General features: G+C 45.5%; 1 protein-coding gene across 1 annotated transcript; it reads right to left on the bottom strand.

Annotated features, from left to right (window-relative positions):
• Window positions 1-8,490: 8,490 nt before the first annotated feature.
• LOC141986974 (uncharacterized) lies at window positions 8,491-24,624 on the bottom strand. The gene is made up of 3 exons (XM_074952065.1): window positions 23,989-24,624; window positions 22,950-23,409; window positions 8,491-8,632 (listed from the first exon to the last, which is right to left on the bottom strand). The coding sequence occupies exons 1-3, from the start codon at window positions 24,545-24,547 to the stop codon at window positions 8,491-8,493; spliced, it is 1,161 nt and encodes a 386-aa protein (XP_074808166.1). The 5' UTR covers window positions 24,548-24,624.
• Window positions 24,625-24,987: the final 363 nt, after the last annotated feature.

The following is a 24,987-nucleotide window of genomic DNA, read 5'->3' as shown; positions in this document are numbered from 1 at the left end:
AAATGACTCCCAGCCCCCACCTGCTACAACCATTAGAGCCCCCTCCCTTGCTACAGCTGGGGAGACAATCACATGCTCCATTCAGTCTGTTACCCCTCCAAAGACACTGCGGTGAGGGGGGTGTACTTGATGCCCAGGGAATGGGTTGAGACTCACCAATTAATACCTCACAGAGGCCACCGCTATGGCTGCCGTAAATGAGGGGAGTGTGGGCTACTGCTTAGAGAGTGTGGAGGGGATGGAAGCCAGGATTCCTAGGTTCTATTCACAGCTTTGGTGCTGTGTGAACTCATTCATATCCTCCCTCTGTGTCTCAGTTTCCCTCTCTCACCCCCCCCCCACACTTTGAAGTAATAAAGATGATTTCATTTTCAATAAATGGAATTTTATTGCACACAGAAGTATGTGTCACAGAAGTAAACCTCGGAAATACAGGGGAATACAATTGGGAGTGGGAAAGCACATTCATCTTCTGTTCACACCGGCTTTACCTGTCACACATCCATGTATGAGCGGGGTTGAGTACAATGATGTTGGAATGACAGTCTGGATGGGATGTAGAGGAAGTCGAGCTTCAAGGTGTTTCTCCTGAAGGTCAACCAGATGCCTCAACATGTCTGTCTGTTCCTTCAGAAACCGCAGCATCTATTGCTGTTTACCACGTTCATTCTCCTGAGCTTTTGTTCTGCTCATAATGTCCATGTTCATTTTTTCCTGAGAGCAACCCTCCATGCCCTCTGCTTAGCGTCCACTGTCCTAGGGGTGTTCATTATTTCATTACACATATCATAGTGCATTAAAGCAAAAAAACTTCAAATCCAGACTCCAGGGAGAAACTGCTGAATTGGAATTCATTTGCAAATTGGATACTATTAATTTGGGCTTGAATAGAGACTGGGAGTGGCTAAGTCATTATGCAAGGTAGCCTATCTCCCCTTGTTTTTTTCCTACAAACCCCCCCCCCCCAAGACGTTCTGGTTAAACTTGGATTATTGCTGTGCACATTGTAAGATGAGCTATTGCCAGCAGGAGAGTGAGTTTGTGTGTGTGGTTTTTGGAGGGGGGTGTGTGTGGGGGGGGGGGGTGGTGGTGGTGAGAAAACCTGGATTAGTGCTGGAAATGACCCACCTTGATTATCATGCGCATTATAAAGAGAGGTTTCAAAGAGGGATGGGCTATTACCAGCAGGAGAGTGAGTTTGTATGTGTGTCTGTGGGGGGGGGGGGAAGGGAAGGGTGAGAAAACCTGGATTTGTGCTGGAAATGGCCCTCCTTGATGATCACTTTAGATAAGCTGTTACGAGCAGGACAGTGGGGTGGGAGGAAGTTTTGTTTCATGGTCTCTGTGTGTATATAATGTCTTCTGCAGTTTCCACAATATGCTATGCATCCGATGAAGTGAGCTGTAGCTCACGAAAGCTCATGCTCAAATAAACTGGTTAGTCTCTAAGGTGCCACAAGTACTCCTTTTCTTTTTTCTTTTTACGAATACAGACTAACACGGCTGTTACTCTGAAACCTCTCTTTCATTTGCATCACTGCTCTCTGGCTTCATCTAGACCTGCTATTTAAAAACCAGGACTGTCAAATCGCAGTTATCTCACACGATTAACTCAAAAAAATTAATCACGATTAATCGCAGTTAAACAATAGAATACCAATTGAAATTTATTAAATATTTTGAATGTTTTTCAACATTTTCAGATATATTGTATTCTGTGTTGTAATTGAAATCAAAGTGTATATTATTTTTATTACAAATATTGACACTGTAAAAATGATAAACAAAAGAAATAGTATTTTTAAGCTCACCTCATACAAGTTGTGACGTTGCACTCTATATGATTTTATGAAACTATGACAATGAGTGTGAATATAATGTAACTGGAATATGCTTCATGCAAAAGGTCTCTTGTAATGTATCATTACAAAGCTTATAATCTACTGAGAGTGGTCATCCTATTTGTATAAACGTATCAGTCTTTTATCTGAAACTAGAAATATGAAATATAACTCTGAGCTCCTATTGTAGTTATGCAAAGTGTGGGCCATTAATGGTGGTTTGGAATCTTGATGGCTCCCATCAGCCAGGACAATTGACTGTGGATAGCTCTGTTTGCTTGCAGGCTTTCCTGTGAGTCAGGCTTGAAGGAATGAGGACTTGAAGTCTTACAGTGACATGTGATCATGTCATCTGAACTGGAATCCATCTTTAACCTGGTGCTTTTCCATTTAGAAGGAGGGGAGGGAACCCAGAGAGGGACAAAGGATTCCTGCCTTATGCAAAAGATATATAAGGGGGTGGAACAGAACAAAGGGGGCGGCAATCATGAGAAATCCCCTAGCTACCACCTGAGCTGGAACAAAGGCTGTACCAGGGGAAAGGATTGTGCCCAGACTAGGAAGGCATCCAGTCTGTGATAGAAGCTTATTGAAATATCTGAGGGTGAGATTTTATTTGTATTCAGTTTTCTTACTGTATTGGTTTAGACTTGCGTGTTTTATTTTATGGTAATTCACCCAGAGTGTGTATTAATACCTGGGGGGGGGAGGGGACAAACAGCTGTGCATATCTCTCTATCAGTGTTATAGAGGACAAACAATTTATGTCCTAAGCTGGTAGGGAAAACAGACCCAGAGGCAGTCAAAGCACATCAAGTGGCAGGTCCAAAGGGGGTTTCTATGATCCAACCCATCACACAAGTACTGTAGTGCAATCTCTTTGTTGTAAAAGTGAAACTTACAAATGTAGATTTTTTTTGTTACATAACTGCATTCAAAAACAAAACAATGTAAAACTTCAGAGCCTACAAGTCCACTCAGTCCTACTTCTTGTTCAGCCAATTGCTAAGACAAAGACGTTTATTTACAGGAGATAATGCTGTGCACTTCTTATTTACAATGATACCAGAAAATGAGAACAGGCATTTGCATGGCACTTTTGTAGCCGGCATTGGAAGGTATTTGCATGCCAGATATGCTAAACATTCGTATGCCCCTTCATGCTTCAGCCACCAAAGGACATGCTTCCATGCTGATGACGCTTGTTAAAAAAAGTATGCATTAATTAAATTTATGACTGAACTTCTTGGGGGAGAACTGTATTTCCCCTGCTGTTTTACCCCTCATTCTGCCATACATTTCATGTTGTAGCAGTCTCGGATGATGACCCAGCACATGCTGTTCATTTTAAGAACACTTTCACTGCAGATTTGACATAAGGCAAAGAAGGTACCAATGTGAGATTTCTAAAGATAGCTACAGCACTCGACCCAAGGTTTAAGAATCTGAAGTGCTTTCCAAAATCTCAGAGGGATGAGGTATGCAGTTTGCTTTCAGACGTCTTAAAAGAGCAACACTCCAATGTGGAAACTACAGAATCCAAATCACCAAAAAAGAAAATCAACCTTCAGCTGGTGGCATCTGACTCAGATGATGAAAGTGAACATGTGTCAGTCTGCACTGCTTTGGATTGTTATCGAGCAGAACCTGTCATCAGCATGGACGCATGTCCCCTGGAAAGGTGGTTGAAGCATGAAGGGACATATTAATCTTTAGCTCATCTGGCACGTAAATATCTTGCGATGCTGGCTACAGCAGTGCCATGAGAACGCCTGTTCTCACTTTCAGGTGACAGTGTAAACAAGAAACGGGCAGCATTATCTCTTGCAAATGTAAACAAACTTGTTTGTCTGAGTGATTGGCTGAACAAGAAGGAGGACTGAGTGGACTTGCAGACTCTAAAATTTTACATTATTTTATTTTTGAATGCAGTTTTTTTGTACATAATTCTGCATTTGTAAGTTCAACTTTCATGATAAAGAGATTGCACTACAGTACTTCTATGAGGTGAATTGAAAAATACTATTTTTTTACAGTGCAAATACTTGTAATCAAAAATAAATATAAAGTGAGCACTGTACACTTTATATTCTGTGTTGTAATTGAAATCAATATATTTGAAAATATAGCAAACATGCAAAAATATTTAAATTAATGGTATTCTATTATTAACAGTGCGATTAATCATGATTAATGTTTTTTAATCACGCAATTAATCATGATTAATTTTTTTTAATCGCTTGACAGCCCTAATAAAAATCACTCTCCTGAATCCACGCAAGTGTAAAGCAGAACATTTTCATTTCTACAAGGTATTCATTGAACCGGTTTGCTGTCCCAGCCATGGTGGGTATGTCCCGGGGAGAGGCACCAGAACATCTGCAGCAGTGGAGGGGTAACCTGCGGCAGAACCCGTGTGGCCAGTGGGCCATGACACCTCCCCTTTGTAACATGGGCATAGTGTGGAGGTCAGAGACCGGCATTCCTCCCCCCAAATTGCAAGCCTCAACAGGAGCAATGCTGGGGGGTAGAGGGAGGCTTGCGGTGGGCTATAGCCACCACATTTTCTTTCGCCACCCCCCCCATAGCTGCTGCCACTCTCTGGCACCCAAGGCACAGAAGCAGAACCCAGGTAGTGGTAAGAGATGCCATGGGAGCTCAGACTGTCCACCTGCTCTGGGCAGGGGGACGGAATGCCCAAAAGCAACCCCCAGTCCATGTCCCTGCACCCTGCCTGCCCAAGGCTTGCAGTTTGTGGGAGCAACACTGACCCCTGCCACACAAACTACAGCCATGTTAAACAGTAGGCAGCCATGCCCCCCCCCAATTCTGGCATCCCTGCCCTATTGGCCCCCCAGGTTTCAGCATCCTTGTCCGGTGGTGGGGGAAGGGCGAGCTATCACAAGGGGGGGGCACAAAAGCACTAGTGTTTGTTGTTCGAGCAACTGAAATGAATACTACCGCCATCTCCCATAGATGACCCTAGCTGATATCATGCTCTTGAAGGTAACAGAGGCAGAAAGAGAACAGTTGCTGCATGCCTCCAGGTACAGACCAGGTCCTTATGCTGCTATGCTATGCGCTGTGATGATGCCTGCCAAATTAATATTGGAGTGGCATGGGAAAATGTCCTACCATGGTGGAAGAAATAAGGCAGACCCCCCCCAGAAACCTTCTATAATGGATTGCAGACTACCTCCATGACATTTTCTTGGCGATCTCCATGGAGAATTCACAGGACATCCCTACGTACATAAACAATCTGTTTTGCAGGGCACCCTCTGCCTAGCTGGCCCAGGCACTGAGAAGAAGAGTCACTCTACTGCCACTAGTTATTTAAATAAAAATTTCAAATAAGAACATGTGCCCCCACAATATTAATGCTAAATGCATAGTCACCACAGGTTCCTCCCTAGGCATCAAATTCAGCCATGCTGCAGTTCTGTGACTGGCTGGACTACTCCGGGGTTACAAACAACTCCTGGCTCTCCAGGACAATGGATCTTCCACTTGCCTGTCTCCCATTCTCCTCCTCGTCCAACACCTCCTCCTTAGCATTGCCTGGAATTGCTTGGGACTCAGACTCCTCTGAGGTATCCATGTGGCTCTTGGGGAGTGGGGGTGTCTAAGGAAAACACTGACCTATCTCCTGTGGAATCACAACATGAACTCCAACCTCAAGTCTCAGGTGTGGGCTCTCAACTATTGGACAGGGAGCCAGGAACTACTGATTTCTAATCTTTACTCTGACACTGACTCTCCCTTGCCTTAGGCAAGTCATTTAGCTACTCTACCTCAGTTTTCCCATCTGAAAATGAGGACCATACTACTTGCTACCTCCCCAGGATATTGTGAAGGTTAGTCAGTGTTTGTAAAATACTCCAAAGATAAAAGCTCAGACTACATGGAAAACCCCAAGTCTCTGCACAGTAAAACTGGTTTGAGTGAAAATATTAATAGTTTATCAACATTTAGTATAACTAACCTCTTAGTTGGCTTACTGCCCTACTTCTCACTGCGTAATAGTCCCCTTAGATAATGGGGGCAGTAAAAACAGTGTGTCTCTGCACCATCATGAGCAGCAGATAAGAAAATAGATGAGAACATTCAGGTTCTAGAGAACCAAGATCCTTAACCTTCTCGGTCACTGAGATTTCCCATAATCAACTGAAAAAACAACCACTATGGAATGTAATCAAGAGGATTTCAAAGCAAACTGGAGTCAACGGCTCAGGCAATTCCCATCTCCCTATGTCCTTCCCCAGGGCATTTTAATGCAGCTTGCCACTAAGTACCATTGTACTTGCCACTAACTGGTTCCCTCGGTCTCCAGCTCAGGAAAGGCCAAGGACTGAAAGGACATGAAGACTGGATTCCTTTCTTTCATCTTTTCAGAGATGGCCATGGTTAAGACAGATGGGGGGGGATGCGGTTATGGAAAAAGCTTGTACTGACATGACACAGAAACGCTCTGGATAAATGTAGGGCACTGCTGTCAGCCCAGCAATTTTTACAGCAATCAAATCAGCTTTTAAAAGTGTTTCATATTATTAAACAAGCAACATAAATATACATGTTTTATACATAAAACATTCACCATGATAAAAGGGTTGTGACTCTGTATAATAGGGAAATGGTGGCAATAATATCTGTACTGTATTATACAATTGCTGTGTATGCCTAATGAGGTTTTCAGAGCCAACTAGGGCATATAGCCACATAACTCCTGTTCATTTCAGTGGGAGTTCTGTAGCTAAATCCTCTATTAATTAGTATTTATTTATATTGCAGTAGCATCTAGAAGCCTCTATCAGAGTGGACTCACTGGTAGAGCACCTTCTTGTGGCTAGGCATGGCATAGCAGTCTCTCCTGGGTAGTACCCCCTACTGACAGTCACTCCAGCGACTGTCCTGTGACTTGGTCATTTAAAGTCTTTCCCCTTCTGGGGTAACTGGAAGTCTACCACAACAACAAAAACTATTTTGGTGTCCTTACCAGGAGCGGCAAAAGCTTCCTAAAAGTACGGGGGCTACCAGTGCCTGAACTGTGCCCCCCCTTCCCCTGAGGCCCTACCCTGGCATCACCCCTTCCCTCCGAGCTTCTGCCCTCATGCTGTCCCTTCCCCCCAAGCTACCACCTTCACGCCTCCCCTTCCCCCCGAGCCCCTGCCCTCGCACTGTCCCTTCCCCCAAGCTCCCGCCCTCACACTGTCCTTTCCCCTGAGGCCCCACTCCCACACCACCACTTCCCCCCCAAGACCACCACCCTGCTCCTCTTCACTCCTCTCCCGCTCCCAGTTGCTCGCCCTTACGGCCAATAAAAAGTAGTGGGGCCATGGCCCCCTGTTGCAGCACCCCTAGTCCTTATATCAGGGTTTCTGGCCCCAATGCTGGATCCTGTGGTTCTCACACCCTTCTTGGTCATCCTTATCACCTTCTATGGTGGCTGGTAGGGGAACCCAGGCCCTCCTTCTCCTCTGGGTTCCAGACCCAGGGATCCTGTAGTTAGCAGGCAAGATATGGCTACATTCACCCCCCACCCCTGCTACCTCCCTGGGCTGCTTCTTATTTGAAGCTGTCAGCAGGACTCTACACAGCCTCTCTAAGCTCACCCTTCTTGCTGGGCTAGCACTCACATTGCTCTCCCCTGGAATTCTCCAATAAATCCCAGAATAAAAGTATAAACTTAAATCCACTCCTGCCCTCCTCAGGCTTGTCCTTTCATCACTCACCATTCCTCTCAAACACCTTTTATGGCTCTCTCCCTAGAAGTCCAGTTCCTGCATTTACTTCTGGGTGCACCCTCAGAGTCTGCTCCACCCCGGTGGTTGCTCTGTCTATCTCCTGGCCCCTTCCTAGCTTTATTTGTTCAGGCAAGGAACCCCAGGCTTACTTTCCACCTGAGCCTCTTCTTTGATATCTCCTGGTCACCTACTCTCTAATCCCAGAGAGTAACTGCAGAGTTCCCTCCTTTTTTTCCCACTTCATGACAAAGCAGACTTAGTTGGATAGTCCATAGCTGCCATCAACTATAATTACGGAATACCTAGCAGTTTATATTCTCTCATTCTACCCTGTGTCTTTCAGGTAACATAGCAATGCCTTTCTAATTCTACCCCAGTTCTCCCATATTTTTACTAAAGAATGTAATGTAACTTTTGTTACCTTAAGCCATTGAAATTCCTCAGAAAGCTTTTGCCTTTCTTTATTAAAGCCCTTACATGCAATAAAAGGTGATCAATTGTTTCTTTTGCCTCACAGCATTCACATAGTCCATCTTTGTGCTTATTCAAAAAAGATTTTCATTTAAAAATCACAACAGTCAGTTAGTACTCCGCACAAAAATCACTTCATTTTTCCAAGTTCTCTCCCCCACCCCCAAAAAAGTAAGTCATTATCCTCAATTCTAGAGCACGTCAAAAAATGCTCCTCTTTTTTCACTGATCCAACTTTTTTGCCATTCCTCTTTTAAGTTTTTCTGTACTAGGCTTTAGAATTCCTGTTTACTCCTGTCAATCTTTCTACAGCGCTCTTCACTGCTTTGTCCACCATTTCATTTCCTGTTACCTCACTATGCGCTGGGATCCGGATAATGCTACATGGTTCCCTATCTGTGCTCGTTCCATTATTAGAGATATACTGTCATTGATTAGATCACTTCTACATACGGAAGACACCCATTTTTATTGCCATAAGGCCTGATATTAAGTCCAAAAAACCACTGCTGCTGCTGGGCAAACATCCCAGATCCAGTTCTATGATTATTGCTACTAGTTTGGCTGCCATGACAGCTAACAAAAATAATAATAATCAGATGTTCTTTTAGATGTATACCAAAATTAAGAATTAGTGCAATATTGCATCCCCACCCTGTTTTTTTTCTCTTTAAGACCTATCTGTATATATTTGCCAAAAACACTCCACTTTTCATCTATATACTGATACATTTCATTTGTATACCCATTGTCTCCTTTTTACCCTTAGGTTCATAAAATAAATCTAACTCCACATTTGGACATCTGGCTTTCCATCCATAACTAATTTCCCCATATCTGAAGGCTTTGACTTCACTTAGCATTTCTTGGTCTTTCAACTCCTGCATCCACATTTGAACCCAAACAGAATGTGGAGTTCTAACAATGCATGCTCTAGTCGTCTACTAAATTCCCAACAATCCTCAAATTTGTTTGATACCTTTGTCATTACAATTCCCATTAACTTCGGTGCAGAAATTTAGGTCCAGTATTTTCATTCATAGTGTGATTGGCAGCTATCTTTAATGCACATATCAGTGTTGTAATAAATGCACTCTGCACAACTCATAGTGCCTTTCCTTGTATTGAATCTAATTTTTTAAGTTCTGATTTTGATGCTGACCCAAAAGCTTTGCAGCCACAGTCAATAACTGGTCTGATTAAGGCTCTTCATACTATCAGCAGTGTTTTCTTATCCACCCCCAATTAGTCTCAGCAATACTTTTAGGCAGGTTGATCCTTCCATTGCATTTATCATAATCATAGTAGTCAATATGATCTTTCCAAAGTAATTTAGTATCACATATTACCCCTAGGAATTTCAATCTTTTAATTATATTTATTTGTGCTCCATACAGGTACAGTCACATTCCTTTGTAGCTTTCTTTTCTTTTCTTTTTTTTAAGATCAATCATTTGGTTTTACCAATGGAGAACTTAAAACCACATGGATTTCCCCAGTATGAAGTCCCTCATAATGCTTTGTTGATTCTCTTTTCTGCCACCTAAATAATTCCTGTTCCTAACCCATACAGCACAATCATCTGTAAAAATAATGACACTCCAGCACTCATTAGTTTTGGAAGATCATTTATCATAATATTAAATAAGGTCAGGCTGATAAAAATGGTGTACTGGAGGGAAGTGTTAACATTATATTTATTCAGGATAACTTTCCCAACTCTGATCTGCATGGGCCTTTTCCCTCCTTCTGCTCTGAACTTCCTCTATTTACAATTCTCCCTCCCTCCCTTAAACCTGACTCACCCTCCAGGTGTAATCCAGTACTGTAATTGGCCCTAGGCCCACATTAACTAATTTCTTGCTAGGTGCTGTAAAATCACTGAACAAAAAAAGATGGTCTGCTTAGGCACACAAAGCAGGAATCCTAATCAAATGAAGTAGCATTTGCCACTGGAAAAATAAGGTGGGCATTTGCAGCAATTAGGTTTGTAACTTCTAAAGGCAGCTAGGAAGACAAAGAAAAGGGAAACAACTAGTGGACATACTGTGGCATGAAGGACAGGCTCACTTATAACTGCAATTTCAACTGACCTTTCCGTATTCATGCCACCAAACAAGATAAATAGAAAATGATGTTCAGTCTAATGTACACTTATCTGAGACATCACTGAGGGTATGTCTACACTACGGAATAAGGTCGAATTTATAGAAGTCGGTTTTTTAGAAATCGGTTTTATATATTCGAGTGTGTGTGTCCCCACAGAAGTGCATTAAGTGCATTAACTCGGCGGAGTGCTTCCACAGTACCAAGGCTAGAGTCGACTTCCAGAGCATTGCACTGTGGGTAGCTATCCCACAGTTCCCGCAGTCTCCGCTGCCCATTGGAATTCTGGGTTGAGATCCCAATGCCTGATGGGGCTGAAACATTGTCGCGGGTGGTTCTGGGTACATACTGTCAGTCCCCCCTTTCCTCCCTCCCTCCCTCTGTGAAAGCAAGGGCAGACAATCGTTTCGCGCCTTTTTTCCTGAGTTACCTGTGCGGACACCATACCACCGCAAGCATGGAGCCCGCTCAGGTAACCGTCACCGTATGTCTCCTGGGTGCTGGCAGACACGGTACGGCATTGCTACACAGTAGCAGCAACCCATTGCCTTGTGGCAGCAGACGGTACAATACGACTGGTAGCCGTCCTCGTCATGTCCGAGGTACTCCTGGTCGCCTGTGTGAGGTCGATCAGGAGCGCCTGGGCAGACATGGGTGCAGGGACTAAATTTTTAGTGACTTGACCAGGTCATTCTCTTAAGTCCGGCAGTCAGTCCTATTGAACCGTCTTATGGTGAGCAGGTAGGCAATATGTCCTTCTGCACCGTCTGCTGCCAGCAAAGATGTAAAAGATAGATGGAGTGGATCAAAACAAGAAATAGACCAGATTTGTTTTGTACTCATTTGCCTCCTCCCCTGTCTAGGGGACTCATTCCTCTAGTCACACTGCAGTCACTCACAGAGAAGGTGCAGCGAGGTAAATCTAGCCATGTATCAATCAGAGGCCAGGCTAACCTCCTTGTTCCAATAAGAACAATAACTTAGGTGCACCATTTCTTATTGGAACCCTCCGTGAAGTCCTGCCTGAACTACTCCTTGATGTAAAGCCACCCCCTTTGTGGATTTTAGCCCCCTGAAGCCAACCCTGTAAGCCGTGTCGTCAGTCGCCCCTCCCTCCGTCAGAGCAACGGCAGACAATCATTCCGCACCTTTTTTCTGTGCGGACGCCATACCAAGGCAAGCATGGAGTCCGCTCAGCTCACTTTGGCAATTAGGAGCACATTAAACACCACACGCATTATCCAGCAGTATATGCAGCACCAGAACCTGGCAAAGCGCTACCGGGCGAGGAGGCGACGTCAGCGCGGTCACGTGAGTGATCAGGACATGGACACAGATTTCTCTGAAAGCATGGGCCCTGCCAATGCATGCATCATGGTGCTAATGGGGCAGGTTCATGCTGTGGAACGCCGATTCTGGGCTCGGGAAACAAGCACAGACTGGTGGGCCCGCATAGTGTTGCAGGTCTGGGACGATTCCCAGTGGCTGCGAAACTTTCGCATGTGTAAGGGCACTTTCATGGAACTTTGTGACTTGCTTTCCCCTGCCCTGAAGCGCATGAATACCAAGATGAGAGCAGCCCTCACAGTTGAGAAGCGAGTGGCGATAGCCCTGTGGAAGCTTGCAACGCCAGACAGCTACCGGTCAGTTGGGAATCAATTTGGAGTGGGCAAATCTACTGTTGGGGCTGCTGTGATGCAAGTAGCCCACGCAATCAAAGATCTGCTGATATCAAGGGTAGTGACCCTGGGAAATGTGCAGGTCATAGTGGATGGCTTTGCTGCTATGGGATTCCCTAACTGTGGTGGGGCCATAGACGGAACCCATATCCCTATCTTGGCACCGGAGCACCAAGCCGGCGAGTACATAAACCGCAAGGGGTACTTTTCAATAGTGCTGCAAGCTCTGGTGGATCACAAGGGACGTTTCACCAACATCAACGTGGGATGGCCGGGAAAGGTACATGACGCTCGCATCTTCAGGAACTCTGGTCTGTTTCAAAAGCTTCAAGAAGGGACTTTATTCCCAGACCAGAAAATAACTGTTGGTGATGTTGAAATGCCTATATGTATCCTTGGGGACCCAGCCTACCCCTTAATGCCATGGCTCACGAAGCCATACACAGGCAGCCTGGACAGTAGTCAGGAGCTGTTCAACTACAGGCTGAGCAAGTGCAGAATGGTGGTAGAATGTGCATTTGGACGTTTAAAGGCGCGCTGGTGCAGTTTACTGACTCGCTTAGACCTCAGCGAAACCAATATTCCCACTGTTATTACTGCTTGCTGTGTGCTCCACAATATCTGTGAGAGTAAGGGGGAGACGTTTATGGTGGGGTGGGAGGTTGAAGCAAATCGCCTGGCTGCTGGTTACGCGCAGCCAGACACCAGGGCGGTTAGAAGAGCACAGGAGGGCGCGGTACGCATCAGAGAGGCTTTGAAAACCAGTTTCATGACTGGCCAGGCTACGGTGTGAAAGTTCTGTTTGTTTCTCCTTGATGAAACCCCCCGCCCCTTGGTTCACTCTACTTCCCTGTAAGCTAACCACCCTCTCCTCCTCCCTTCGATCACCGCTTGCAGAGGCAATAAAGTCATTGTTGCTTCACATTCATGCATTCTTTATTCATTCATCACACAAATAGGGGGATGACTACCAAGGTAGCCCAGGAGGGGTGGTGGAGGAGGGAAGGAAAATGCCACACAGCACTTTAAAAGTTTACAACTTTAAAATTTATTGAATGACAGCCTTCTTTTTTTTGGGCAATCCTCTGTGGTGGAGTGGCTGGTTGGCCGGAGGCCCCCCCACTGCATTCTTGGGCGTCTGGGTGAGGAGGCTATGGAACTTGGGGAGGAGGGCAGTTGGTTACACAGGGGCTGTAGTGGCAGTCTGTGCTCCAGCTGCCTTTGCTGCAGCTCAACCATACACTGGAACATATTGGTTTGATCCTCCAGCAGCCTCAGCATTGAATCCTGCCTTCTCTCATCACGCTGCTGCCACATTTGAGCTTCAGCCCTGTCTTCAGCCCACCACTTACTCTCTTCAGCCCGCCACTTACTCTCTTCAGCCCACCACCTCTCCTCCTGGTCATTTTGTGCTTTCCTGCAGTCTGACATTATTTGCCTCCACGCATTCGTCTGTGCTCTGTCAGTGTGGGAGGACAGCATAAGCTCGGAGAACATTTCATCTCGAGTCCGTTTTTTTTTCTTTCTAATCTTCACTAGCCTCTGGGAAGGAGAAGATCCTGTGATCATTGAAACACATGCAGCTGGTGGAGAAAAAAAAAGGGACAGCGGTATTTAAAAAGACACATTTTATAAAACACTGGCTACACTCTTTCAGGGTAAACCTTGCTGTTAACATTACATACATAGCACATGTGCTTTCGTTACAAGGTCGCATTTTGCCTCCCCCCACCGCGTGGCTACCCCCTCAACCCTCCCCCCTCCCTGTGGCTAACGGCGGGGAACATTTCTGTTCAGCCGCAGGCAAACAGCCCAGCAGGAATGGACTCCTCTGAGTGTCCCCTGAAGAAAAGCACCCTATTTCAACCAGGTGACCATGGATTATATCTCACTCTCCTGAGGATAACACAGAGAGATAAAGAACGGATGTTGCTTGAACGCCAGAAAACATACACTGCAATGCTTTTTTCCACAATGATTCCCGAGTACGTGTTACTGGCCTGGAGTGGTAAAGTGTCCTACCATGAAGGACGCAATAAGTCTGCCCTCCCCAGAAACCTTTTGCAAAGGCTTTGGGAGTATATCCAGGAGAGCCGCGAATGCCAGGGCAAAGTAATCCTTTCACATGCTTGCTTTTAAACCATGTACAGTATTTTAAAAGGTACACTCACCGGAGGTCCCTTCTCCGCCTGCTGGGTCCAGGAGGCAGCCTTGGGTGGGTTCGGGGGTACTGGCTCCAGGTCCAGGGTGAGAAACAGTTCCTGGCTGTCGGGAAAACCGGTTTCTCCGCTTGCTTGCTGTGAGCTATCTACAACCTCGTCATCATCATCTTCTTCTTCGTCCCCAAAACCTGCTTCCGTATTGCCTCCATCTCCATTGAAGGAGTCAAACAACACGGCTGGGGTAGTGGTGGCTGAACCCCCTAAAATGGCATGCAGCTCATCATAGAAGCGGCATGTTTGGGGCTCTGACCCGGAGCAGCCGTTCGCCTCTCTGGTTTTCTGGTAGGCTTGCCTCAGCTCCTTCAGTTTCACGCGGCACTGCTTTGGGTCCCTGTTATGGCCTCTGTCCTTCATGCCCTGGGAGATTTTGACAAAGGTTTTGGCATTTCGAAAACTGGAACGGAGTTCTGATAGCACGGATTCCTCTCCCCATACAGCGATCAGATCCCGTACCTCCCGTTCGGTCCATGCTGGAGCTCTTTTGTGATTCTGAGACTCCATCATGGTCACCTCTGCTGATGAGCTCTGCATGGTCACCTGCAGCTTGCCACGCTGGCCAAACAGGAAATGAGATTCAAAAGTTCGCGGTTCTTTTCCTGTCTACCTGGCCAGTGCATCTGAGTTGAGAGTGCTGTCCAGAGCGGTCAAAATGGAGCACTCTGGGATAGCTCCCGGAGGCCAATACCGTCGAATTGTGTCCACAGTACCCCAAATTCGACCCGGCAAGGCCGATTTAAGCGCTAATCCACTTGTCAGGGGTGGAGTAAGGAAATCGATTTTAAGAGCCCTTTAAGTCAAAATAAAGGGCTTCATCGTGTGGATGGGCGCAGGTTTACATCGATTTAATGCTGCTAAATTCGACCTAAAGTCCTAGTGTAGACCAGGGCTGAATGTAGCTGTGAATGAAATTACTGTGTGACATTCTGCTCAGGACATCTAAAACTGTGAGCCATTGTGTTATCCCTCTGCCTTAGCAAGAATGAGAGGGGCTTTGCTGCTGCTAAACTGTCAGTTCCCTGACACACCAGCCTGTGTGCCTTTCCAGCAAACTCTTGCCTTGAACATGACCAGGCTTGCTGATGGGGGGGGACAAAGGGGGCAATTGCCCAGGGGCCCGGGTGATTTAAAACAGCCCAAGGGCTCCTGGCCGCTTCTGTGGTAGCGGCAGCAGTCGGGAGTCCCGGGCCCTTTTAAATCGCCCGGGCGGGCCAGAGGGCTCCTAGGTGCGCGTGACCACTCTGGGCCCTGTGCTTTGTGGTGCACCCCGGGCCAGCGTGATTGGTTAGCACAGGTGGTCCCGGAAGTTACGGATTGGCCCTGCCTCTGCCCCTCCACCCCTGCCAGGGATGGCCCTGGGGCCTGGAATTGCTGTCGGCAGGCCTGAACGTAACGATTGGTGAACCTCAGTTCCCAAGTTCCTCAGTAGTGTCTCCCTGCAGTGTCCAGTCCCTCTCACAGGACACTCACAGAAATTATTACGTTTGCTGCCTCCAAAGCTACAGAGCATACATCAGCCTGTTAAGTTAGCTGAAGATTCACACTTCACTTTAATACCCAGCATCGAAATGGTTTTGTAATAAAACAAAAAATAAATTTATTAACGAAGAACAGATTTAAGTGACATTAAGCAAGAAAAAGAGAGACAAATGTGGTTCAAACAAACAAAACACACTTTCTCGTGACTGAAACTTAATTTTAGCAAGCTACAATCTTTGCCTAAAACAGTTTCCTCACTTTACCAGGAAGTTATCAGCATCTCTAGCCCTCCAGGCTAGGGGATCCAACTTTCACAGGCTCAGAGGGTGCTGTACTCTATTTCCCCTAAGTGATGGATAACTAAATGTCTTTTTGCTCTCTTTATATTATTCAAAGTCCACTGTTCTGCCTCAAGTGCCAGGAAGAAGACATCATAAAAAACAAACATCACCTGAGAAACAAAGTCTGGCTTTCAAATGCAGGCCACCTAACTAAACTCTGTGTACAATTATGTTGATTATTTCAGACTTCTATTTCTGATAAATTTGCTACTCCATTACAATCTACTCCATAGATGGAAATTAGTATCGTCTTTTGTAATCTCTTCAGTGAAAGCATCTCCTGGTAGACATGGACCAGTCGGTCTTAACAAGGGGTACACATACCCCTGAGGGTATGCAGAGGTCTTCCAGAGGGTACATCAACTCATCTAGATATTTGTCTAGTTTTGCAACAGGCTACATAAAAAGCATTAGTGAAGTCAGTACAAACTAAAATTTAATACAACGACTTGTTTATACTGCTCTACATATTGTATACACTGAAACGTAAGTACAATATTTATACTACAATCAATTTGTTTTATAATTATATGGTAAAATGAGAAAAGAGGCAATTTCTCAGTAATAGAATGCTGTGACACTTTTATATTTTTATCTCTGATTTTGTAAGCAAGTAGTTTTTAAGTGAGGTGAAACTTGCAGTAAGTAAAACAAATCAGACTCCTCAGAGCGGTACAGTAGTCTGGAATGGTTGAGAACCACTGACATAGACCACTATTCTTGCTGTTTTGGAGTTGAAATAGCCAATGCTATACCCACAAGAGAGACACCTAAGAGAAATAAAATATTCTCCGTTTATGGAGTGCCAGTAGTCATCAAAAGTGAAAATGGCCACCACTACAAAATACTAGCCTTGAGAAATATCTTGGATTCCACCACTGCAAATTATGCTGTATTGACCACAAGCCAAAAGTGAAAAGTAATGTTTAACGAGGACATTGAAGAAAATCTTGCATACTGCCATTACTCGCATTACTTGGTGCTGACATGAAAAAAAAAAGTTATTGAGATTTCTGTGCAAACCGCAGGCTTCCCCCCCTCATGGCATCATTGGCTTCATATTGGACCCTATTTATTTTCTCTAATTCACATTAATATTTTCTTAATCCTTCTCCACCCATACCCACTAGCGAAAAAAAAAGCGGATTGTAAGTTTGCAAAAGTTTTCGTGTGTTTGCAATCTTTTAACGCCTTGTACTTAAAGTATGCTTCTTCCCATTTTAAAATAACTTAGTAAGAAAATTCCAGTCTGGGTAGATAATTGCATCCATTTATGGAGTGTCTAAAGTATTTGGTAGACACTAGAGGTGAAATTCTAGAGGCTCCTTTGAAGTTGATGGGTGCTCTGCCCCTTTTCTTAAATGAGGTCAAGATTTTACCCCATATATATCAGTCTAAAAAAAATTTTCCATCCCATGTTTCCATGATGGAAAGTTCTAAATGGGTGTTGAATGTGTGGAGTAGAGAGCACAAGTGCTTGTTAGTACTACCTCATAATTAATTATCACTTAATTAATCGTGAAAGTACCAAAAGCAATGCAAAACTATCAAGCCATTTTGAACAATCAGTTCTTTGTATATGCATCTTATGGTTGCACACTGAAAAAAAATTAAGTACCCAAAAGAGATGCACTTCTCTATTTCTTTCCTTCAAAAAGATTTGCTTTCTGATCCCAGGGAACATCCTGAAGTATTCCAAGAGTAGCCTCAAGAAATTCTCATTGGGCAAGATTTGTAAAGGTATTTCCATGCCTACAGATGCAGATAGGCACATCGTGGGATTTTCAAATATAACAGGGTGTCTAACTCCCATTGAAATCAATTAAATCAAAATCAATGGGAGTTAGGCACCTAGGCACTTTTGAAAATTGCACCAGGTGCCTAAATGGCTTTAGAAATCTGGCCATTGTCAGTTTCAGGTTTGTATGGGATTGTAACAGGATATTAGGCCTTTGAGCACAAGCATGCTTCACAGCATACCTGGTAAAAGCTTGGGACCTTCAAAACAGAGAGCTGTAGTGACAGGGCACAGGACTAGAAGTATGTGATCTACAGGAAGTCAGATGCAAGGCTTCGTGCCTCTTAATCAGGGCAGCACACAGGAGAGACCCCAGGTATTTTTCTTAAAGCCCCAGGAGACTGCATGAGAATCTCAGTTTTTGTTTTTTTTTTAAAGTAAGTTTCTAGGCTTCATGGTTGCAGAGAAAAGCTTGAAAGTGTGAAGTGAGCACACCCTACGGGCTCAGAAACCACAGAAAAAGACCCAGGTTTTATTTTTTAAAATGTAATGATTTTTAAGCCAATTTAATGATTGGGGGAAGGGCTTGACTCATGATTTGGGTTTGGGATTGGCAATACTGGTTAGGGATGCACTAGTGTGAGTCTTTCCGTAGTAGCCAGGCAGGGTGTGCCATCTCCCATCCAACCTTTCAGAAGCTGGAAAAGCCCAGGGTGGCTATTATGCTGTGGAGTGAGAGTTGATTTCTTTTGGTTTTGAGTTTGTGTTTTGGAAATAAAACAAGCTCTTAAGAAAGAAATGCAAAGAGACCCGTTGTTGGGACTACATTTCTCCATCCTCTGCTGGTGAGGCTGCACATTGGCTTACATGAGACAGAACTGGGAGATGGTGGTATTTCTAATATTCTTTTTCCCCACCAACAAAATTTGCTTAAAACTATGTCTTATGAGAGTGCTGAGAAATCTGTATTTGCAGCATCTAAATTATAAAATATGTCAAGGAAACAGAAGGCAACTTTTAAATATTTTAGTACCACGCTGCTCTTTAAAATCCCATACAAATTACTATGATTTCATAGGAGATACCAGGCTCTGTATCTGGAAAAGCAATGCATTTATCCTCAAAAAAAAAAAAAGTATGTGGAAAAAAAGTATGTGGAATTTTATTTATTTATTTACGAGACAAACTGATCAAAAAAAGTAACTGAAATTAGACCATGGATTTGTCTCTACTATATTTTTGTGATTTGAGTCTGCTAGAATCATATATATTCATCTGTCACTAAACAAATGCTTCCACTTTTTCAGGAAAAATCATAAACAAGCTGTGAATGGCAGAGCACAGATAGCAGTTGCTGACAAACCTTTCTTTGACAGCTATTTTTATAAAACCTAAAATACCTACACAGTCCTGTCAAAAATTACTTTTCCCCCATGAATTTTAAAAAATTGTTTCATGTGGCAAAAATAATCATCCTTTGTGCCTATAGTGCAGTGTTTATGTGTTTTCTCTTGTTCAGCTTTCAGCCAAGGAATAAATCGTTGTTTCTCCAATTTTCCAGCAGCGCTCTTATAGTTTCAAGCTGCATAAAACTGCATTGCAAAACACACAAATCTTCTGTTTTGGAAGGAGGGGGGGAAAATGCACTCATGGGGTCTCTGTTGTCAACAGAAAGTCTTACTGAAGATGCTTTGTTACGGCTCACTTAATGCAGAATTTTTTTGCTTCCTCTGTTTATTCTTCCCCACACATACAATATCTTCCTTTTCTATGTTCTCCATCTCTTAGCTGCAATTACTGGGTGTTAGTGGTCCTCTATCAGTGGTAGAGTGAGTTGGATTCATTCAAGTTTTTTATATACTGGTTCAGACACCCACTGATTTTTGAAAAGATACTGTCAAAGACCTGTCTGGATCTCTTGCATACTGCATGTGGCCTCTGGACTTCATTACTTCAATCAAACAATCACTAAGTAGCAATGCAGCATTTCATAGTGTGCCTGTCACTGTCAGACTATGAATTATGGAACATATTAAATTATGATTTTATAATACCAAGAAAGAAAAATAAAGGACCTGTTCTGTGCAAAGCCCCCCGACTCAGCAAAACTCTTGAGCACATGCTTAATTTTAAGCCTGTGACTTACCCCATTGATTTCACTGGGTTTATTCACATGCTTAAAATTAAGTGTCTTCATGTTTGCAGGATCAGGGTTTAAACAAGAACAAAACCCCACAGAGTCTAATCCTGCATCCATTAAGTTCATTGGGTATCAATACCTCACCAGAGGATGATCAGCCCATGCAGTATCAGCCCCAAATAAGTACAGTATTTGCAGTACTAATGATGCACTATAACCCAGATGCAGATTGCTGTATTTGTGTAATTCTGGGTTTTTATATACAAGCTACACTAAGGGCTCATTTACACAACCCAGTCAAGAGACCCAGTTACAGCACAGTTAAAATGTTCCCATAACCATGACCATTTACTTCTTTATTTTCCCCTCCTACTATGAATCATTCTCTCCACCCTTGGGCAGTCTAGGTGTCGTGTAGACAAGGCAGACCTAAGATTTCCTTTCTGTTTGTTTTTAAGGGCATGTCTACACTACGGAATAAGGTCGAATTTATAGAAGTCGGTTTTTTAGAAATCGGTTTTATATATTCGAGTGTGTGTGTCCCCACAGAAGTGCATTAAGTGCATTAACTCGGCGGAGTGCTTCCACAGTACCGAGGCTAGAGTCGACTTCCGGAGCGTTGCACTGTGGGTAGCTATCCCACAGTTCCCGCAGCCTCCGCTGCCCATTGGAATTCTGGGTTGAGATCCCAATGCCTGATGGGGCTGAAACATTGTCGTGGGTGGTTCTGGGTACATATCATCAGTCCCCCGCTTCCCTCCCTCCCTCCGTGAAGGCAAGGGCAGACAATCGTTTCGCGCCTTTTTTCCTGAGTTACCTGTGCGGACGCCATACCACCGCAAGCATGGAGCCCGCTCAGGTAACCGTCACCGTATGTCTCCTGGGTGCTGGCAGACGCGGCACGGCATTGCTACACAGTAGCAGCAACCCATTGCCTTGTGGCAGCAGACGGTACAATACGACTGGTAGCCGTCCTCGTCATGTCCGAGGTACTCCTGGTCGCCTGTGTGAGGTCGATCAGGAGCGCCTGGGCAGACATGGGCGCAGGGACTAAATTTTTAGTGACTTGACCAGGTCATTCTCTTTAGTCCGGCAGTCAGTCCTATTGAACCGTCTTATGGTGAGCAGGCAGGCAATATGTCCTTCTGCACCGTCTGCTGCCAGCCAAAGATGTAAAAGATAGATGGAGTGGATCAAAACAAGAAATAGACCAGATTTGTTTTGTACTCATTTGCCTCCTCCCCTGTCTAGGGGACTCATTCCTCTAGGTCACACTGCAGTCACTCACAGAGAAGGTGCTGCGAGGTAGATCTAGCCATGTATCAATCAGAGGCCAGGCTAACCTCCTTGTTCCAATAAGAACAATAACTTAGGTGCACCATTTCTTATTGGAACCCTCCGTGAAGTCCTGCCTGAACTACTCCTTGATGTAAAGCCACCCCCTTTGTGGATTTTAGCCTCCTGAAGCCAACCCTGTAAGCCGTGTCGTCAGTCGCCCCTCCCTCCGTCAGAGCAACGGCAGACAATCATTCCGCGCCTTTTTTCTGTGCGGACGCCATACCAAGGCAAGCATGGAGTCCGCTCAACTCACTTTGGCAATTAGGAGCACATTAAACACCACACGCATTATCCAGCAGTATATGCAGCACCAGAACCTGGCAAAGCGCTACCGGGCGAGGAGGCGACGTCAGCGCGGTCACGTGAGTGATCAGGACATGGACACAGATTTCTCTGAAAGCATGGGCCCTGCCAATGCATGCATCATGGTGCTAATGGGGCAGGTTCATGCTGTGGAACGCCGATTCTGGGCTCAGGAAACAAGCACAGACTGGTGGGCCCGCATAGTGTTGCAGGTCTGGGACGATTCCCAGTGGCTGCGAAACTTTCGCATGCGTAAGGGCACTTTCATGGAACTTTGTGACTTGCTTTCCCCTGCCCTGAAGCGCATGAATACCAAGATGAGAGCAGCCCTCACAGTTGAGAAGCGAGTGGCGATAGCCCTGTGGAAGCTTGCAACGCCAGACAGCTACCGGTCAGTTGGGAATCAATTTGGAGTGGGCAAATCTACTGTGGGGGCTGCTGTGATGCAAGTAGCCCATGCAATCAAAGATCTGCTGATATCAAGGGTAGTGACCTTGGGAAATGTGCAGGTCATAGTGGATGGCTTTGCTGCTATGGGATTCCCTAACTGTGGTGGGGCCATAGACGGAACCCATATCCCTATCTTGGCACCGGAGCACCAAGCCGGCGAGTACATAAACCGCAAGGGGTACTTTTCAATAGTGCTGCAAGCTCTGGTGGATCACAAGGGACGTTTCACCAACATCAACGTGGGATGGCCGGGAAAGGTACATGACGCTCGCATCTTCAGGAACTCTGGTCTGTTTCAAAAGCTTCAAGAAGGGACTTTATTCCCAGACCAGAAAATAACTGTTGGTGATGTTGAAATGCCTATATGTATCCTTGGGGACCCAGCCTACCCCTTAATGCCATGGCTCATGAAGCCGTACACAGGAAGCCTGGACAGCAGTCAGGAGCTGTTCAACTACAGGCTGAGCAAGTGCAGAATGGTGGTAGAATGTGCATTTGGACGTTTAAAGGCGCGCTGGCGCAGTTTACTGACTCGCTTAGACCTCAGCGAAACCAATATTCCCACTGTTATTACTGCTTGCTGTGTGCTCCACAATATCTGTGAGAGTAAGGGGGAGACGTTTATGGCGGGGTGGGAGGTTGAGGCAAATCGCCTGGCTGCTGGTTACGCGCAGCCAGACACCAGGGCGGTTAGAAGAGCACAGGAGGGCGCGGTACGCATCAGAGAGGCTTTGAAAACCAGTTTCATGACTGGCCAGGCTACGGTGTGAAAGTTCTGTTTGTTTCTCCTTGATGAAACCCCCCGCCCCTTGGTTCACTCTACTTCCTTGTAAGCTAACCACCCTCCCCTCCTCCCTTTGATCACCTCTTGCAGAGGCAATAAAGTCATTGTTGCTTCACATTCATGCATTCTTTATTCATTCATCACACAAATAGGGGGATGACTACCAAGGTAGCCCAGGAGGGGTGGTGGAGGAGGGAAGGAAAATGCCACACAGCACTTTAAAAGTTTACAACTTTAAAATTTATTGAATGACAGCCTTCTTTTTTTTGGGCAATCCTCTGTGGTGGAGTGGCTGGTTGGCCGGTGGCCACCCCACCGCGTTCTTGGGCGTCTGGGTGTGGAGGCTATGGAACTTGGGGAGGAGGGCGGTTGGTTACACAGGGGCTGTAGTGGCAGTCTGTGCTCCAGCTGCCTTTGCTGCAGCTCAACCATACACTGGAGCTTACTGGTTTGGTCCTCCAGCAGCCTCAGCATTGAATCCTGCCTCCTCTCATCACGCTGTCGCCACATTCGAGCTTCAGCCCTCTCTTCAGCCCGCCACTTACTCTCTTCAGCCCGCCACTTACTCTCTTCAGCCCGCCACCTCTCCTCCTGGTCATTTTGTGCTTTCCTGCAGTCTGACATTATTTGCCTCCACGCATTCGTCTGTGCTCTGTCAGTGTGGGAGGACAGCATGAGCTCGGAGAACATTTCATCTCGAGTGCGTTTTTTTTTCTTTCTAATCTTCACTAGCCTCTGGGAAGGAGAAGATCCTGTGATCATTGAAACACATGCAGCTGGTGGAGAAAAAAAAAGGGACAGCGGTATTTAAAAAGACACATTTTATAAAACACTGGCTACACTCTTTCAGGGTAAACCTTGCTGTTAACATTACATACATAGCACATGTGCTTTCGTTACAAGGTCGCATTTTGCCTCCCCCCACCGCGTGGCTACCCCCTCAACCCTCCCCCCTCCCTGTGGCTAACAGCGGGGAACATTTCTGTTCAGCCGCAGGCAAACAGCCCAGCAGGAATGGACTCCTCTGAGTGTCCCCTGAAGAAAAGCACCCTATTTCAACCAGGTGACCATGGATTATATCTCACTCTCCTGAGGATAACACACGAACGGATGTTGCTTGAACGCCAGCAAACATACACTGCAATGCTTTGTTGTACAATGATTCCCGAGTACGTGTTACTGGCCTGGAGTGGTAAAGTGTCCTACCATGAAGGACGCAATAAGTCTGCCCTCCCCAGAAACCTTTTGCAAAGGCTTTGGGAGTATATCCAGGAGAGCCGCGAATGCCAGGGCAAAGTAATCATTTCACATGCTTGCTTTTAAACCATGTATAGTATTTTAAAAGGTACACTCACCGGAGGTCCCTTCTCCGCCTGCTGGGTCCAGGAGGCAGCCTTGGGTGGGTTCAGGGGGTACTGGCTCCAGGTCCAGGGTGAGAAACAGTTCCTGGCTGTCGGGAAAACCGGTTTCTCCGCTTGCTTGCTGTGAGCTATCTTCTTCGTCCCCAAAACCTGCTTCCGTATTGCCTCCATCTCCATTGAAGGAGTCAAACAACACGGCTGGGGTAGTGGTGGCTAAACCCCCTAAAATGGCATGCAGCTCATCATAGAAGTGGCATGTTTGGGGCTCTGACCCGGAGCGGCCGTTCGCCTCTCTGGTTTTCTGGTAGGCTTGCCTCAGCTCCTTCAGTTTCACGCGGCACTGCTTCGGGTCCCTGTTATGGCCTCTGTCCTTCATGCCCTGGGAGATCTTGACAAAGGTTTTGGCATTTTGAAAACTGGAACGGAGTTCTGATAGCACGGATTCCTCTCCCCATACAGCGATCAGATCCCGTACCTCCCGTTCGGTCCATGCTGGAGCTCTTTTGCGATTCTGAGACTCCATCATGGTCACCTCTGCTGATGAGCTCTGCATGGTCACCTGCAGCTTGCCACGCTGGCCAAACAGGAAATGAGATTCAAAAGTTCGCGGTTCTTTTCCTGTCTACCTGGCCAGTGCATCCGAGTTGAGAGTGCTGTCCAGAGCGGTCAAATGGAGCACTCTGGGATAGCTCCCGGAGGCCAATACCATCGAATTGTGTCCACAGTACCCCAAATTCGACCCGGCAAGGCCGATTTAAGCGCTAATCCACTTGTCAGGGGTGGAGTAAGGAAATCGATTTTAAGAGCCCTTTAAGTCGAAATAAAGGGCTTCATCGTGTGGACGGGTGCAGGTTTACATCGATTTAATGCTGCTAAATTCGACCTAAAGTCCTAGTGTAGACCATGGCTAAGTGAATTTAATGCCCATGTAGTGTACTGGACTAAATCCCTGTATAAAACAGATAAAACTTGTAAGTAAGTTGTAACCAGATG

The sequence above is a fragment of the Natator depressus genome, chromosome 4 (genome assembly GCF_965152275.1).
Source record: "Natator depressus isolate rNatDep1 chromosome 4, rNatDep2.hap1, whole genome shotgun sequence".
Lineage (NCBI taxonomy): Eukaryota > Metazoa > Chordata > Testudines > Cheloniidae > Natator > Natator depressus.
This window is presented reverse-complemented; position numbering and strand designations above follow the sequence as displayed.